At 60.6% G+C, this 17,282-nt stretch overlaps 5 protein-coding genes across 5 annotated transcripts; 4 read left to right on the forward strand and 1 right to left on the reverse strand.

Moving 5' to 3' along the window:
- Nucleotides 1-117: 117 nt before the first annotated feature.
- LTR77_011001 (uncharacterized protein) lies at nucleotides 118-702 on the forward strand (the record flags this gene model as incomplete). The annotated part of the gene is made up of 1 exon (XM_064808216.1): nucleotides 118-702. One exon carries the CDS (start codon nucleotides 118-120, stop codon nucleotides 700-702), a length of 585 nt encoding a protein of 194 aa, XP_064653636.1.
- Nucleotides 703-1,389: 687 nt separating this feature from the next.
- LTR77_011002 (uncharacterized protein) lies at nucleotides 1,390-3,272 on the reverse strand (the record flags this gene model as incomplete). The annotated part of the gene is made up of 2 exons (XM_064808217.1): nucleotides 1,390-1,579; nucleotides 1,750-3,272. The coding sequence occupies 2 exons, from the start codon at nucleotides 3,270-3,272 to the stop codon at nucleotides 1,390-1,392; spliced, it is 1,713 nt and encodes a 570-aa protein (XP_064653637.1).
- A 2,208-nt stretch (nucleotides 3,273-5,480) lies between these two features.
- On the forward strand, nucleotides 5,481-5,964 carry LTR77_011003 (uncharacterized protein; the record flags this gene model as incomplete). Its single annotated transcript, XM_064808218.1, has 2 exons — nucleotides 5,481-5,592; nucleotides 5,639-5,964. 2 exons carry the CDS (start codon nucleotides 5,481-5,483, stop codon nucleotides 5,962-5,964), a joined length of 438 nt encoding a protein of 145 aa, XP_064653638.1.
- Nucleotides 5,965-7,590: 1,626 nt separating this feature from the next.
- On the forward strand, nucleotides 7,591-8,274 carry LTR77_011004 (uncharacterized protein; the record flags this gene model as incomplete). Its single annotated transcript, XM_064808219.1, has 2 exons — nucleotides 7,591-8,121; nucleotides 8,167-8,274. 2 exons carry the CDS (start codon nucleotides 7,591-7,593, stop codon nucleotides 8,272-8,274), a joined length of 639 nt encoding a protein of 212 aa, XP_064653639.1.
- Nucleotides 8,275-8,767: 493 nt separating this feature from the next.
- On the forward strand, nucleotides 8,768-12,115 carry LTR77_011005 (uncharacterized protein; the record flags this gene model as incomplete). The annotated part of the gene is made up of 5 exons (XM_064808220.1): nucleotides 8,768-9,854; nucleotides 9,910-10,500; nucleotides 10,549-10,999; nucleotides 11,061-11,087; nucleotides 11,146-12,115. The coding sequence occupies 5 exons, from the start codon at nucleotides 8,768-8,770 to the stop codon at nucleotides 12,113-12,115; spliced, it is 3,126 nt and encodes a 1,041-aa protein (XP_064653640.1).
- Nucleotides 12,116-17,282: the final 5,167 nt, after the last annotated feature.

The following is a 17,282-nucleotide window of genomic DNA, read 5'->3' on the forward strand; positions in this document are numbered from 1 at the left end:
GCGAGAGTGGGGGACTGCATTTCGATCTTTTGCGGTGCTCTCGACCCTGGAAGTCCACAAGGGACACGACGATTCTGTTCGGATACACGGGGGCGGCGTCACTATCAGCGCCCAAGCATGTGCACACCGCCACGCCGGGCCCGGCCGCAAGACCGTACGGCGGATACGGACGCGATAGACTGGAATGTTCCGGCCATCGACGGACTACTGTCTGATGTGTTCGGTACAGCTGTCGACTCGGACCCCTCGATCGAGAGCGGTCTGGCGCTGCACGAAGAGCCTGGCACCCTCGATGGTCTCAGGCGAGAGGATGACGGAACGGCAGCCTTCCTGGAGAAGGACGCCGCCACAGGAGCGAATGGTGTGATCTCGGATCTCCGTCGGCAACTGTCAATCGCGCAAGCCCTCAATCGGGACCTCCAGGCCCAGCGTCGTGACTTGTGCGAGCCGACGGTCGCTGCACCCTGTATCGACGAGGTCGAACGCAGGATGCATCCGCTGCGAGACCAATGTGACGGCCTGAAAGCGGAAAACTGCCGACTGAAGCATCGCATTGATCTGCTCCTGGACGACAGAGAACGAACACGAAGCGACCTCACCGACATGCACAAGATATGTGCTCAAATCATCAGGTCCATGACCAAGGTCCTGGACACACGAGATCACACCATCCACGAACTATGCCTATCCGAATGCAACTGAGAGGAACTCCGGCGACGCCACTCACACCGGCGGAAAACATCTGCTCAGCGACGTGGGAGACGGAACGTCGGACCCTGCCGCGATACTATAGGATTAAACGACAGCGTCTTCTCACATACCATGTGTCCTGGGCCAGCCTGGCATCGGCTTGCACTTTTTGATAGATAGCAGACATGCGATGGCTTTTACTTGTTGACGACGTCTGCTGCAACACTTTCTCTGATTCGCGGACGATGAAATGTCTCCAGCGGTCTTCTGGGACTGCTCCGAGCTGCATCACTGGAGTCCGTGCTTCCAGCTTTCAACATAGCTAAGCGTGCTGGCGAGGCCCAGCCTCGCCTGTCAGGGAGGTTGTTCTTCCAACGGTATTTCTGAGGATGGTTCGGCGCGTGACTGAGAGATACAGCTGACACTTCGATGCTGGCCTCGTGGTGGGTGTCTCACGTCTATAGCTCAGCCTACCGAAACGCCTACGAATGCCGAGCCATGCAAGGCCAGATAGCACAGTACCTCTCGTATACCGCAGCTCCACAGACTACCTGTCGTCACCACATCTCCACAGCTACACTTGACTGTCCTTACTCTATCCGTGACGCCGAAATCGCGCGTTCGCCATTACACAGGGGTGAAGCTCCGCCAGCTTTCACGTCTTCCACATCGGTCGTATGACGTTCAACATCGTATCGCTCAATGGTATAAAAAGCCACCGATCGCACATAGAACCGTAATAGCCTTTTCGATGGCGCACGGCAAAAGCGCAAACACACCGTTCTTGGGTGGAAATTTCTTCTCCACCTCCCTCGTCAGGAAGGCGCGTCCGTAGCGACGCGTGTGGGCGCCGGGCGGAACGCTGGCTCCTCGGACGGAAGCCAAGGGTCTATGAATCGGGCCCCACGGTTCGAAGCGACAACCAAATACCGCCCGTCGGGCGACCACGCGGCGTGGCAGATACCGGACGGAGCATTCAGCCGACGGCGGGACACGAATTCTCCATCCGTGGCGCTCAGCAGGATGATCGAGCCGGCCCAGCTCACGAGAGCGACGAACCCTTGTCTCGGACAGAAGGCAACGTGATCGAACGTCTCGCCACTTGCTTCTGGGGCGTCGAAGCTCTGCGGCCTGGTGGGGCTCTGTACGGACCAGATCGTCGCCCTCTGCAGGTAGATGGCAATGACAGTCGAGCCGTCTGGCGATATGGCGAGGTCGATCACGTCCCCGAGCACTCGGCCTTCGTCTTCGGCGTTCCAAAGGTCGATGCGATGCCGCTCGGGCAGAGTGCAAGAACGCAGCCATACTCGCCCCCGCTCGCAGCAGACCATGCGCACGCCGTTCGATGCGACGCGCGCAGTCGTCCCCAGTCCCGACCACATCCTGTCGGCCTGTTGTGACCGCAAGGTCCACTTCCACAGCTGCAACGTCCCCGGATTGTCACCATCCATACTGTGCGTGAGTATGAACGTGTCCGACGCGGAGATGGCGTATGCCGGATCGCATGCGATCGTCAGAACAAGGGATCCGGCCGCCAGCCGGCCGCGGACAACCCCGTCACAGCTGACGGTGAAGATGAGCCCCGATGGGACGTACGTGGCGTCTCGCACCGAGTCGTGGAGCGCTACCCTCTTGAGCGGGCGACACTCGAGTCCCCAGACGGTCAACACGCATGTGACCCGTGCGAGGGTCAGGACAGTGCGGTAGTCAGGGGACACTTCGACCTTGTCCAGGCGAGCCCCGGTGTCGAAGGCGTCACGTGTGTCTGCGACAAGCGCAGCGATGTTCTCCCGAGCCGTGCACACCACCTCGTACGCCCTCGGCGCCTGATGTACGTCCAGCCCGCGTAGGAAGTGGCTGTTGGGTAGGAGTCGTCGGAGTTGGTCTCGATACTGATGGTTGTAGGGTGCGATGACTCTCCGGAGTGCTGCGAAGCAGGTGGAGTCTGCCTGGTCGAGAACTCTGAAGCGCAGTGGTGGCGTCAGTGATTGGATCGTTTGAAGGACTCGAGGCGTGAGGCGGCTGCCTTCCCGGACGATGTCGCGGCAGATGCGTGCGGCGGCCAAGTCCACCAGCTCGTCCGTTCCGTGGAAGTCCGCTGTGGCCATGAACGGCACCACATCCGGCGGCAGCAAGGACGCCACGTCATCGTCGCCTGCCTCTGCCATTCTCAACAGATATGCGCCGGTTAGGTTCGATAGTGCTGCTCTGTCGCCACTTACTCCTGTTGGAGGTATCCCTGGTTGTGATAAAGGACTCCGCGCCTCGGGCGAGTGAAACGGTTGGGCAAGCTCCCGACCCCTGAAGGAACTTCCGTCGAAGAGTCGTCGTTGCGACCGAGAACGAGTGGCGTCGTGGGCTACGCCCAGTGTTCGTCGTGGCCGAGCTGAATCGATCCGGCCAGTGTCGTTCGACCGCACGCGGTATCGAATAGCGTCACTCACTCTCCGACTCTCAGCAACAGGTTGGTGTTCGCTCGCTTCGCTGGGAGCACTTCTCTCGACGGGCACATCGCTGTCTCGGTGAGCTGTTGCCACACCACCGAGCGCGCAGCCCGGGTCTGCCTCAGCTTTCGGGTCCATGACCCGTGGTCCGCCCTCCCCACAATCTCCTCGCGACTTCGGATACTACTATCCCGCCACCCATCGACCCGTACGACGCGAGGTTCGCCTGCTACTGTCAGGTCCAGTGGGTGTGGGAGATAAGGGATACTGTACCAGGGCGAGGTGAGCTTCCGTTGGTCGACAGACAAGGAACGCGACGTGCACCAGTGCCCACAGCGCGGTCATATAGCACCCGCCTATGTAGAACTCTCTCTGCGCTGTCGTATTGTATGTCCGGCGAAGGCAGCACCTGAACAGTATGGTCGTCCGAGAGATTCCCACTGCGACCGACACGCTCGACACGACGATCGTCAGCCCGTCCAAGGCCGTCGCATCATGGGAAGACACCCTCCATCCCACCAGTGCGAGGACGAGGAGCGATATGATGGTCACGCAGATCTCTAGCGCTACGAGCACAGAGAAGACGGCTCTCGGCTTCATCGGTAAGGCCGAGGCGAGTCAACCGGCATCCCTTCAAGCCTTTGGACGAAGGCGGCTCTTCCGTAATCTCGTCGGAGTCCAACGACTCTGGATGCATCCGGAGGCTATACTCGTGAAGTCCGCTCACGATGGTACGGGGTTATGCGCGCCACATGTTGTGAAAGTTTCGCGCCGACAGGACCCAGAAGGGGTCTGCGCACACGTCAAGGGTGGAGGCAGCGGCAGGCACCAGAACGCTCGGCGTTCGGGTTGTCCGACTCACTCCACACATGCGATCCAGTCGTATGGACGTGGACTCCTTCGACAAGATGCCGGTCCCGATCAAGTTGGCTGCCAAAAGTCATCACAGACCTCGCTTGCCAGTGAGAATCTTGGTCTAAACGACTCCCAGTCGCGCTACCTCGCCCGACTCGGTCCAAGTCATCTTTGCCCCGTACAAGGACATTTTCGTCTCCATTCCTCTCCGCCACCACAGCTGTCGTGTCGCCACCACGGCCTGTTCACTATGTCGAAGGCATCGGGGCCCACGAACACAACATTCGATCAGCCATGCCCATACACCGCACGCGGCATCGTTTGCACCCCGAACGAAGCACCTTTCACCCGGGTCGATCGCAGAGTCACGCAAGTTATCCTTGGCCTAGGGGCCGGCGTACTGCTAGTGATCCTCTCTTTGCTGCTGTGGCGGTATCGACAGCGACGACTTGCTCGTATGCAGCACCCTGATACCTCGACGGTGAACACGGCATCAAGTTCACCGCACACGATCCGCGGCCCGCAAGCGGAAAAAGGCCCATCAGGCCAAGTCTAGTCGACCGGCGATGCTCGCAGTCAACGTTGCTAAAAGGGATGCGGTTGGCGGTTGGCGGAACGTCGGCGAGAAAGCATACCGCTGCGATGCGTCGAACGTTTGACGGCAACGGATGGAGGTCTGAGTGAGTGAGACCGTGAAACGTCACGCTGGATTGTCACCGTGTCGTTCTAGAACACAGTGCATAGATAAAGGTTGTATCGATCATGCGCTGGATTGACCACCTTTCGAAAGATCTTGCTCAACGCGCTATGCTTCACTGCCGCCCGTTGACAGTCAGGGCCCAACGCCAGTGGCTGTGCAAGCAGCATGCGAACGTAATCAAGATCTCGTGAATCACTCGCTACGCTGGTTTCAGCGTCTAGGCGAAGACCGAAGCCCAAGCCAATGTGTTGTATCAAAGCACCGTCGGCCATAGAGTCCTGCATACCCTGCGTGTCGCGCGTGGGTGCTCCACCGTATGTGAACCGAATAGTCGTCGAGAACACAGGAACACGCGCACCGGCACGCGAACGAACAGACACACTAGCTCGGCTGAAGCCAGCAAACGGGATGCATTCCAAGTGTCGGTGGATGCATTTCCTTCGTTTCTGGAGTTCCATGGTTGGGAACCCCAAGCACGTGTTTTCACCGTCGGACGCCTTGGCCCGCACGGCAGAGAAATCACGTGGTCGCTAATCTTGGCGTGAAACCCCTGTCTGACATTCCATTCCCTGCCCCCACGGAAGGACGGCGCCTCTGCTCGCCCAAGGACCCCTCTGGTCGTCATCGAGGTAGACCAGCCGTGTGACACTGTCGCGCAAAGGGGTATCACTTTTCGCTTCGAACCTTTGAGCCTGAATGTACGGTCACGGTTTAAACACCGCCACATTCCCAGATTGCAAAACCAGGCTTTTCCACGCTCTGGGATGAAGTAGCACTAACGACACTGGAAAATGAGCGTACGCACGTCATCCCCCCGCAGCAGTGCAACACAGACCATTGGGGCACAGACTAGAGCCTCGATCATCGAATCCTTAGCGTTCGATGTGGACCGGGACCTCAAAAGTAGGCTACGGGAACGCCTATCGAGAAATTTGCTAACGCTATGTAGGAAAGCACGAGGCACACGACGATCCGACCGTTGAGACAGACTCAAGAGGCCGACCTTCGCGCCGGGCACCCACACCATATCCCCACAAGCGATTAAGAACCTCGACAGAATGCACGACACCTCCGCCATCATGCGAGCCATTCCTCCTTGGTGCTATGCGCTCGCCACGTGGCAGCCCATGCCATGAGAACGACAGCGCGACGCCATCTTCATGTCCGGGTGTGATCGAGTATATGGACTCGCTCGATCGCGACATCGACAGCCTGCAAGCGAACCTCCGTAAGCTCCGCAATAAGCTGTTCGATGCTGGTGATTACCACCAGTAGCCGAATCTGAGCGGCCCACCGGGCCATGGGACTAGTGAGCGTGCGTGAACCCAGGAGGCGTGAGCAATGGCGGGGGAGAGCGTGAGAGTCACAGCACGAGTGGACGCAGTGCGTCCCGATCGCGAGCTGGTGGTATTTATCGAAGCGTCTGAGACCTAGCGTAACATATCACTGTGTTAAAACCGAACCACTTTCGCTCTGGAACCCTTTGCGTTGACGTCTGTGGCGCGATCACGGAAGGGAGTGGTGTCGCTTGGCGGCATCGGCAAATTTCAGGTAGAACGACGCTAACGCTCTCCGTGCTGAACATCCGCGACGCCCCGTCTCAGCGCGGCACAGCCGGCATTGTCGTCGCATTGGACATCGCGACTCTTGAGGAACGTGGCTTTTCACTAGTGCATATGCGCGAATACCCTGGTGTACTTGTAGTGCTAGTGCTGGCGGGTCGTCCAGGATCATGACTAGTAGAACGGTTGAGCACAACGAACGCGGCTCCTCACGCAGGGTCACATGAGCGCGACCCCATGTGCGTTTGGCGCGCTCCCATGTGGCATTGCGTGATGGAGAGCAGCGCCGCATGACAAGCGCCGCGCTAGCGCTCGATGCGCGGTGCTCTAATCGAAGCTCCTGCCGGTTGCTGTTGGCACGTCTGCTCTGCCGCTGCGAACTACACCCTAGACCGCGTGCGTGCAGGGTGAGCGACCGTGCGATTGATCGTACGCCAGTACCACCTCGCACTTTCTTTCACCATTTCGAGCGCTTTACTTGAACGGCAATCGGCGCACGAACGTCATTGGATGATGTCGCAACGATCCCCGCGAAGGATCTCGACAACGGTCAGACAACTGCTGCCTCAGCTCTCTGATAACCTTGAGCAGAGACATCAGTCGACCCTGGGTACATTTCACACAATCTTGTGTCGGCAACAGGTCGAATCCTGCGGCAAGTTTGACGATGAGGCCCATGGGAAGACCACCCGGCTCTTTGCCCCGTGTTCAATGTCAGCGAGAAGCGGCTGGACCGAGACCACGCACTCCCCTGGTCACGGCGACCCGACGTAGTGGTAGCACACAGAATCGCACCTCGGCGATCCTCCTCAATGCAACTTGGTGCGCGACGGACTCTTCGCTTGGTGCTCGCGCTGTGGGACATCTTCACTGTTGGGGACGCGCCTCGCACGTGAGTATCACCATACGGGATCGGATCCCATCGACCCTCCCCCACTCTGGCGAAATAGCGTCGCAGCCTGCGGAGCCAATTCACCACTAGTCGGACCCACTCCAAGTTGCAGTTGTGAGTGTTCGACACCAATCACAACCAGATAGACGTGGCGTTCGAGCCCTGATCGTCTCCTCGCGTTGAGATGGCATCGCCGCAGAGCCGGACGTCCGTATATATGGCGGTCTCTGGAAATGCAGCTGGACCCGTCGTCCGATCGACTCCCAGTGTCGAGCGATACTTGTTCCATCTCGTAACGACGGACGTCTTTGGAGGGAAACAATGCAGAGTCGGGCACAGACTACAAGAGTTCGTTCCCAGCGTCCGCCTGGCTCACCAGCCTGCTGACCCACATGACAGCAGACTCCCTTCGGGGTCACAGGCCCCGCGATCGGACAGCCCAATGGGATGGCCGACACGTATGCCGGTTACCACAATGGCTCGACGATGTGGATGTCGGCCGACTCATCGCCTCATGCACAGCCTGTCGATTCTTCATACATCGACCCAGCCGCGCTCGGAGTGTCGCAGCACTACGGGCCCTTCCCTTCGGGCGACAGTCAGATGAACCAGGCCAGATCATGGGAGATGGGTGCCCCCGGACCGAGCGGTGGCGGGCCTGCTGTGTCGGTGTACAATCCGTCGGCGTTCGCGAACACTGCCATCGATGGGACCGACGGTCACGGCATCCGCTCCTTCTCCTCGCCACTGCGACAGCACCCTGCCCCGCACCAAGCAAGCTTCCAAGAGGCGCCGTCGGCGGACGAGGACGGGGAGGTGGTCGATGGAGGGGAGACTGCGTCGCCTTCGGAGGAGGGCGCGTGTGCCTGCGGACGGAGGCTCCCGAGACCAAGACCATGGACCCAGGGGAAGACGGTGGCGTTGGAGGAATGCCAGAAGATAGCTGACGGAGTATATTGGGAACTTACCAACACGCTAGTGAGTGTAGCGATCCGTCCTTCACGAGCCGACTGACGAGTCCAGTTCAACAAGATGACGAGATGCCGCTTCACTGTGTGCGAGATCATTGACAAACATCTGGAGCTGATGGCAGAGAAGGGGAAGAGCGGCCAGACGAGCAGGGACCTTTAGAGCCAACACGCGAGCCATCGCCTTCTGTACTCAGTGTACCCTTTGACCTACGGTCAGTATTCGCGCCGACGACACGGTTTCCCACTGTGTCGCAACAGCGTCTCTCGCACGTCGCACAATGTCTCCTTCACCGGCCGCTGCCGCAACCCCGATGGTCCAAAGCAATGTCGATGCCGCCCTCCGGACGGGGCATGATCGCTCGACGTGCCGTCGACGAGCCACGACCCTAACGCTGGGGTCCCCCGCCGGGCCGGAGTTCGAGCTGCCGTACCCGTGAGAGCAAGGCTATGCAGAAGCGGTAGAGCTCATCTTCTGGTCGAAGTCTTCCCCATCATCCGCTGAAAGCGATCTGTGAGACCCCCGACCCGCTAGGTGAAACCAGACCGCGGGGCCTGAGACCCCCTTCAGAGGACAGGTCAGTGGTATATCTGTCGCAGCCACGCTATGATCCGACGCACCGACCATCGTGACCGATCTGCGCGTGTTGCTGACCATGCGACAGGACGCAGACGAGCGCGCCGCGTGGGTCGAAGTGGCAACCGCCGACGATGGCCTACGGATCGTCGATGTCCACCGTCTGGATGGGTTGGTGAAGTCCCTCAGCCGACCCACGCTGCAGCGCCCCCAAATCGTGGCATGCGTCGGCAATACCGAGAAGCGACTCGCGTACAGTGTGCTGTTCCCGCAAAACCCAGATGTGTGGACCAACTGCACGCACGCGTTCGCAGACCTGCACCTCGACCGTGTGAGTGCGGGAATCGACCGTGAAAGTGCGGGACTCGACCGTGAAAGTGCAGGAAGCGACCATCCTTTGTTCTTCGTCGACTGTTCACCCGGTGCTGGCTGTCCTACCGCAGAGCGGAAGCTAGCGACACGCAGCGGGACGCACTCGCCACTGCCCTCCGACACCGCAGGCAAACTTATCCTCACCCGCCTCCTCTTCCCCTTTGTCGATGTCGTCTGTGTTTTCGCGGACGATCTCGGGGGCCTTGCGGGAGCCGCCACTTACCTGGAGCAATTGTTCGAGCTGGCTTCCGGAAGCCCGGGAGCCGCTCCCTCCCTGATTCCCACATCTCTGCCCTGGCATGCGCGACCGAGCGTAATCGTGGTCACCTCGGCGCGGGACACCGACGAGCGGGACGTACAGCTTCGGGAGGTGCGAGAGTTCAACTCGCGCATGCGCGCGCTCCGGTACCGTCGCCACTTCTCGGCGATAGGGTGCGTCAGACTATGGCCCAGGCGTGCCGAAGCCCTCCGCGTAGCGGCACTCGCTCGCGAGGTCCGGCGAACGCTGGACAGGGCGCGTGAAAGGAGGTCTGCTGCAAGAACACTGTTCTCCGCCACACACCTCTCTTGGTTCTTCTCCCAGGCGGTGGTGCACGTCGCGCGAACGGTTCGGGATCCCTCGCCGTTCGACTTTATCGCCACCTCCCGATCGCCACGACCATTGCACCCCCTTGCCGCAAGTCAGCTTCGTGCCTTTCTGCGCGTGGCGCGCGACCGCAAACTCCCCTTCGAGACGATGATTCGCGTCGTCGCGTCGTCCGTTGTCTATGATGCGTACCCCCCCTCAGCGCACGGTGAGTAGACCTTGGCCCCGTCGGTCGAGTGGGGAGAATGCTGACAGCCGATCAGTGTTCTGCCCTGCCGACACGTTCTCGACGATCTACGCCAGCGCCATCCAACACGCCCTGGAGACGGCGGACGTCCCGCTCTCGCGTCATCCGCGGGGAATGCAGAAGTCAGCACTCGTCGCATCGTGCCTCAGCAAGATCCGTGCGCAGGTCTGCGAGTGGGTGGACGCTGAGGCCACGAGGGGAAACTGGGCAAAGGACTTGCATATCCGCAATCTCGATCTCTTCCGGCTCGAAATGCGCTGGGAAAAGGCGAAATGCAACTCGTCGTGCCTGTTCTGCATCTTCGGGCGACCACAGCACGTGTTGCACTGCGGCCATGCTATCTGCGACGTGTGCGTGCAACGCCTCGGGCACGCTGAGTCCGGGATGGAGTACTCCTACCGAGTCGAGGTATGTGCGCTGTGCAGAACTCCAGCCCAATTGAAGGTCGTCCTGAAGCCGCCGACCGCCGGCATCCGCATCTTAAGCATAGATGGCGGCGGCGCTCGGGGTATCGTGCCTCTACAGTTTTTGAAGTTGCTGCAGGCGGAAATCGGCCGCGGAGGTTCCATTCAAGACTACTTCGACGTTGCCGTCGGGACGAGTGCGGGTACGTTCCCCCGCTACCTCCAGCGGACCTCCTCACTAACGCAAGCAGGTGCACTCATCGTGCTCGAAATGTTCCGCATGCACTGGGACAACGCGCGGTGCATCGAGCAGTTCTGCGGCTTCGCCGACTGCGTCTTCACCGCTCCCCAGCGGAGTCGACCGGCGCCGAGGCAGCCGATGTGTGCGCGAGGCTATCGTTTCGTCGAGGCCTGGTTCGGAAAAGGCGTGTACAGTGATGAAGTCGTCGCCATGCTGCTGAAGAGATGCGTCGGGGAGCAGACGCGGCTCTTCGACCGCGTCGTCGACGGTGCTCCGTCGCGTTGGAAGTTTCTGGTCACCACCACTACCGTGGACGACGTCTCCACCGTCGTCTTCGCGAACTACAACCCGCCGCTCGAACGCATGGACGGCGACCTTGAGCCTGGGGCGGAGCAGGCGGCCGCGACGTACACGAGGTTCCCGCGGAGCGCCCCAGAGGACGAGCCGTATCTGTGGGAGGTGTGCGTATGCCCCAGAAGTCCCGACAACGTTGCGGGACGAGAATGCTGACCCAAGGCACAGTGCAAAAGCGACGTCCGCGGCCCCGTGGTTCGTCCCCTTCGCTCCCCTTATCGACCGGGAATGACTCCTGACTTACGCTGCACAGGTTTTTCCGCACGGTCGAGATCCGTCTATCGGACGACCAGCAGAACGATTCCATGGGCAGTCATCAGGACGGTGCGATGCGCAACCCCAATCCCACGGACATTGCAGTAGAGGAAAGCACCGGGCACATTTGGCCATGCCGTCCACGGCGCGACCTCATCCTCTCGCTCGGCACCGGCGGGCTGCTGCGCACGGACGCGCCCTCGTATCCGACGTCACGGGGGCCGTCGAGTAAGAGGGTCGTAAGCCGAATATATCGCTGGGGGACGAAGACTCTGATGGCGACCGTCGATCCGGAGACTGTGCACCAAAAGGTCCTGAAAATGCTGGACCCCACGGAGAAATCACGCTATTTCCGGTGGAATCTGATGCTCTCTGACACGCTCCCGAGCCTCGACGACGCCTCCAGCATGGATTTCCTCACACAGCAGACCGAGCGCTGCGTCCCGCAAGGCAAGCTGCGGGACATCAAGATCGCTCTCGTCGCCTCGTCCTTCTTCTTCGAGCTCGACGGACCGCCCGCGCGTAACGACGGCGGGTCGTACGACTGCACGGGGACGATCCGAATCCGGGGTGAACCCGCACGCGTACTCGAGCTCGTCCGCAGCGTGCACTCGGGAAAGATACCCATCTTCAAGAACGCCGAGTCTGTCGACGACGACTTGCGCTTGCGAGAGTGCTTCGTGTGCAAGCGGCACGTCCAACGCGTCGCCTTTACCGTCGACGACCTCACCATTCCCTTCAACCTGAAACTCGGTCTGGGACGTGCCGGCGAGCACGCCATGTCCGGACTCCCACAGACCATGCAATGGTTCGTCGACCAGCAAGGGCTCCACGACCCTTTCACGGACATCCTGCCCCACGTGAGCGGGCCGAACGGGATCCGCTTCGAACATCCAGGCTGTCCGGCCGTCCGAGAATGGACAGGCAACGCGGACGCGCGCCCGCTCAAACGCAGGCGAGCCTGTTGAATGTTGGCGACGGCCACAGTCGGCCACTGCGTGCGACCGCATTGCCACAGTACGATGGTTCCTGGCTTTTCTTTTGCCGTGAGCCGTGTGGAGGAGGACAGCCGTAGTGGTGCTGCAGGATGACGACACGTGGACATCTCTGGCGGTGACAGCGTTACCCACTAGATACCGCACAAGATACGCTTCCAGCCGGCATCTCACGATTTCTGGGTATCGTTTCATTAGATAGTTCATGCGCTGGGCATCGTGTCATTCGATAGTTCGTGCGCTGGGCAACGAAGCCGCTAGTATGCAACGACGCACGGTGGACCGCGTAACGACGTTCGCGAAAGGGGTGTGAAGGAAGTCGCGCTAGGCATTCGCGGTGCCTCGCCCGATAAAAGCATGTTTTGAGTTCGAGTCGCATGCTCTGCGGCATGTTTGCAATCCCGTTCAGCCCGACACGGAACAGGACTTCACATGTAGAACTGTGCACGGTGGCCCCTCCTTTACCGCTACACGGCACCGTGAGCCGTCGTCGCAAGCCATCTTTGTATCCATCACTCTCCGTCCTCGAAACGACGGATTTCGCCGTCTGCGATGTTTCGCGATGGCGCAATAGTACATGGAGCGTAGCCAAGCGGTCTACGTTGTGGGCCAATGAAAACGCCTTCTGAGCGAAGGGGGGCCAAGTCCAAGTCTGCGAGCGATGAACGGCATCTACCGGACGGCATTCGCCGAACTCACTCACTGCGCGTCTCGGCTTGACCTATGTGCCAGCAACATCCACGGGAATTTCTCCAATCAAGCTGCGCGCTCTCTTTCCAAGGTGTATTAATTGTAGGGTAAACCTGCCCCGAAGCGTGGCCTCCGTCTTCCCTACTCTATGTTCCCTCCCGAACAGCGCTGCATCTTTCGGCGCCGTCTTTGTATCTGCCGACTCTCACTGCTTCCCTACCGATTGAAAGTCCGTAGCAAAGATGACCGATCCGGGTGATGCTAAAGCTTCATCTAAGAAGGCTTCGCATACCATAGAGGAATGGTGCGATGCCTACAACGAATGGAAGAATGGCAATGCCGAACGGCTTTTGCAAATGGCCAAGGATTACACGGCGAACACCAAGAGGAGCAGCTCATATCTCTTAGCTGTTCACGAAATCCTCGAAGACTCCAAACGCCCGTTGACAGAGAAGCCATGGACAGAAGCGTTGGATTTGGCCAACGGATGCATTAAGAATAAATACGACGCGGGTGACGCGGCATGCCTCAAGGACAGGCAGAGATGTTTCATCGGGGCTAAGTGGAACGAGCGCGTTGTGCAGCGGTACCGTTGGCGCGATGGTGGTCAGGCTGCCGTGCGCCGCGTCTACGCGTGTGCCAAGCGCTGGACTTTGGACGAGTTCATCGAGGTTGCGAACGCGGTCGCATGGCTGCGGCACCGCCACTCCATCTTCAGAGGGCATGGAAGAACATCTGACCGCATCACAAGCGCCGGGCACCTCCGGGTCGATGAACTGCAGCAGCTGGCGAGACTCGCAAACAACCAATCTGCCGGGGTGTACGGCAGCCCGCTCACCACCACGACCGCCGCAGAAGTCGCGGACGAGATCGAAGCTTTCACGAATAAATCCGTCTCCAAGCCGAGGCTCAAGGACCCGAAGGGTGAGTCGAGGGCTTTGAGGTTCTATATCACCACGCGTCCCGCCGAATACCTGTTGCAATTCGACGAGCACGGTCTCCTTGGTATGCGACAGGGAAATGGCGGCGACCATGAAGCCGAAGTCGAGGGCACTGAGCGAGCGGAGAGCACCGTGCCACGAGTCCCAGCAGAGCCTGAAGATTCCGCAGCGGCACGCAATGGACGGAGTCGTGAATCATCAGCAGAATGCCGTGGGCGTACCCCAACGTGGACCGAACTGACCACCACGCCATCCGATGACGCCCGCACTCTGGTCGGCTCGATCTCGTCTGCTCCCTCGACGTGCCGGAAGGCGGTCGAGGGGCACGAGCGATCGCTGACAGACGTGAGCAATGGCACCGCCGGATTCCTGTTTGTCCCACAGAGCGAGGCCACTGACGACGACCGCCCGGACGTGGTATCTATCGCCGAACCGTCGGAGGGGACATCCGGTCTCTCGTCGGCCACTGCCTCCCCTACGCAAACGATACAGCATGACGTTGTAGTGGTCGACGAGACCAACTCGTCGGCCGGTTTGCGTCGTAGCGCCCGGACGCGGGCGACGGCCGTCCACGTGTCGGATTCGACGCCGGAGGGGGTAGAGCGGCGGCCGACATCTGACGCAGGGTTGGAGGACGAGGCCTATGTTATGGTAGATCGGGATGGAGGAGAGTGCGCGGATGCGGAGACCGGAAGCGCGCGACGTGGGCGGAAGATGGGAGGTAGTGAGGAGGTCGTAGAGGAAGTCGCTCAAGGAGTATCACAGCTGAGCTGTCGGCCGGCGGCCCCGAACCCAGCGCACAGCGATGACAGGACCGTTCCGGAGTCGAATCGCGCACACGGGCCTGGGCCCACAAACCATAAAACACCGGGATTGACGACAAGGGCTCTTTCCGATCCCACGGAAGGCAGCGCGCCGGACTCGGCAAGCAGGGATGCACCGCAGTCGACGGGAAGCGGTGCGCAAGGGCCGGTTGAAGAGGGCGGTACGGAAGCGTTAGAACGGGGCAGCACGGCGTCTTCACAGGAGGGCGATACGGAGTCTGTGGAAGAGGACGGGCCGGCACCGACAGCAGACGGCACACTGCGATCTATGCATGATGACGCTACGGGCGTGGTAGGAGGTGACCGTGCGGAATCGATAGATGAGGACGGTACGGAGCCGACAGAGGAGGATGGGTCGACAGCGAACGCAGACGGCGCATCTGGATCTCTACGGGATAGCGCTACGAGATCCATGGAAGAGGATACTACAGAGTCGACAGCGGAAGATGCTACAGAGTTGATGGGGGAGGACGCTCCCGAGTCGGTGGAGAAGGACGCTCCCGAGTCGATGGAGGAGGACGCTCCCGAGTCGATGGGGGAGGACGCTCCCGAGTCGATGGAGGAGGACGCTCCCGAGTCGATGGAGGAGGACGCTCCCGAGTCGATGGAGGAGGACGCTACCGCGTCGATGGAGGAGGAAGAGGCCGCAGAGCCGCCAGATGAGGACGCTACAGAGCTAATGGAAGAGGACGCTACAGAGCTGATAGAGGAGGATGCTACGGGGGACGTTGCTGCAGCATCGATGGGAGCAAACAACGCTCTGGTCGAGTCGCCCGCCGCTAGCCAGTCGAGCACTTCGGGTGACTTCGATGATAGCGCAGACGAAGGGTTGGACGCGCTAGACAGCGCTGGGTTCGCGACCGAGAGCTGCAGTACTCCTACCTCCCAGGGAGTGTTCTCGGATGGAAGCACACCTAGATATCGGGATGTGCTCCAGTCCAGTCGCACGCCGTCGGAGTCCGTGCAGAGTTCCGGGAACAGCTCGACCTCGACGGGCTGGTCGGTCTCGGGGTCATCGCTTCGCAAGTCCACGACGTACAACAACAGCCTCGGTAACCTAGGGTCCTTCCGAAGCTACCCAGTCCAGGGCTCTGCAGGAGGCCTGTCTACTCCCTCGTCGTTGCGGCCGCCGTCACAGATCTTTGTCGAGGAGCGGAGTTCCGCGACAACGCAGCGTAGCGGAGCCTACTCGTCTACACGTGTACGGCCCGGCGGCGTCGTCCTGCCTATCCAGGCTCTCCCAGGGTTGGAAACCGACAGGACCTCGCGCCCGCGCTCACCACGCACCGGTCGCACGCAGCGACTGACCGATAATAACATATACTCGCGTGAATCTGGCGCAACGCGTACCACGCCGGCCGCGAGCGGGAGCCGGCTTGCATCCGAGCGCCCCACCGTCTTCCCGAGGACATTACACTTGGGAACGCCGTCACCTGCGGGTAACGCTGAACAGAGTGCGGCGTGGCGCCGAGACATTAGACGCCATCCTCAGTTCCCGCGCCTCTGGGAGAAGGCCCGTGACGAGGCCAATTCCAGCAAAGTCTGCCGAACACGTCATCGGTGGCTCTCGATGGTGAGTAGCACGAGTGCTAACCACGAGTTCCTTCGCTACCCGTCCGTCGAAGCATTCTGCCGGAAGGCTAAGGACCCTGCTGCACGATTCGATCGACCAGTCGTGATTGCCGAGCGGTGCGACGACACGGCGCTGCACAGCATTGACGGCCTTGTCCAAACGTTGGCGGACCACTGCCCTCGAGGTCGCGTTCGAGTGCAGCGGACCCGTGCCAGCTCGCCCGAAGACGTAGACGTGTCCAGCTTTGTCGCGACGGTGCTGGAGGCCCGGGAGCCCGTGGCCGCTCTGGACCTCGGCCACCGGTTCCGCGCGCGCAAACCCCTCCTCTCCCTCCTTCCACGCTTCGACGCCCTCGAGACTGCGTTCGCCCGCGCTGGCTGCGGAGACGCCGAGGGCGTGCTGTCGTCGAGCCACATCGACACCGCAGGCGCCTTTCGGGGACCCTACGTCAACGCTCTCGGCGGCAAGACGTACATTCGCCAGCTGGTCGGAGAGACGATTCATCTCCTCGCATCGCGCGAGCGCATAGCTGACGGCCCAGAGTACGTCCGCGTGACACGACCGGGAGACGTCCTGTTCGTGCCCGAAACGTTTGCCATCGCGTCCTGCGCCCTCGAAGCTTCGGCTTCGCTTCAGGGCACGGTGTGGGACGAACGGGAGATCGTTCCAGGCCTCCAGGCGGCGCGTTGGGCTGCGGATCACGCGGGTTGCGTCGATGATGAGAGTCTCGGGTTGCGCCGTTACTCCGACGTCATCGACGCCCTTGTCGGCTTGTTCGAGCAAAACCCCAAGCGGTTTGCAGAACACCACGACGGATCGTTCCTCGACCTCGTGCACACCGAAGCGCGCGCCCTGAAGCCACCGGAGGCGGTCCATCAGGATGCGGATATGTCCGATGGGTGTGTTGATACGTCCGGAGGGGCCTCCCCGCGCTCTCCGGGATGTTCTGCCACAGGCGGCATTCGGAAGCGACGTCGCCTTGAGCACTGATGGCATAGCGTTCATTTCCTCTCGCGGATCTCAATGCAACGATGCCTCGGCCGCACGCGCGCTCTTCGCAGTGCTCTTCGCAGTGCTCTTCGCAGTGTGGGAGTTATCTACCTTTCGATGTA

This window comes from Saxophila tyrrhenica, assembly GCF_035928015.1.
Source record: "Saxophila tyrrhenica strain CCFEE 5935 chromosome Unknown scaffold_29, whole genome shotgun sequence".
Classification (NCBI taxonomy): Eukaryota; Fungi; Ascomycota; class Dothideomycetes; order Mycosphaerellales; family Extremaceae; genus Saxophila; species Saxophila tyrrhenica.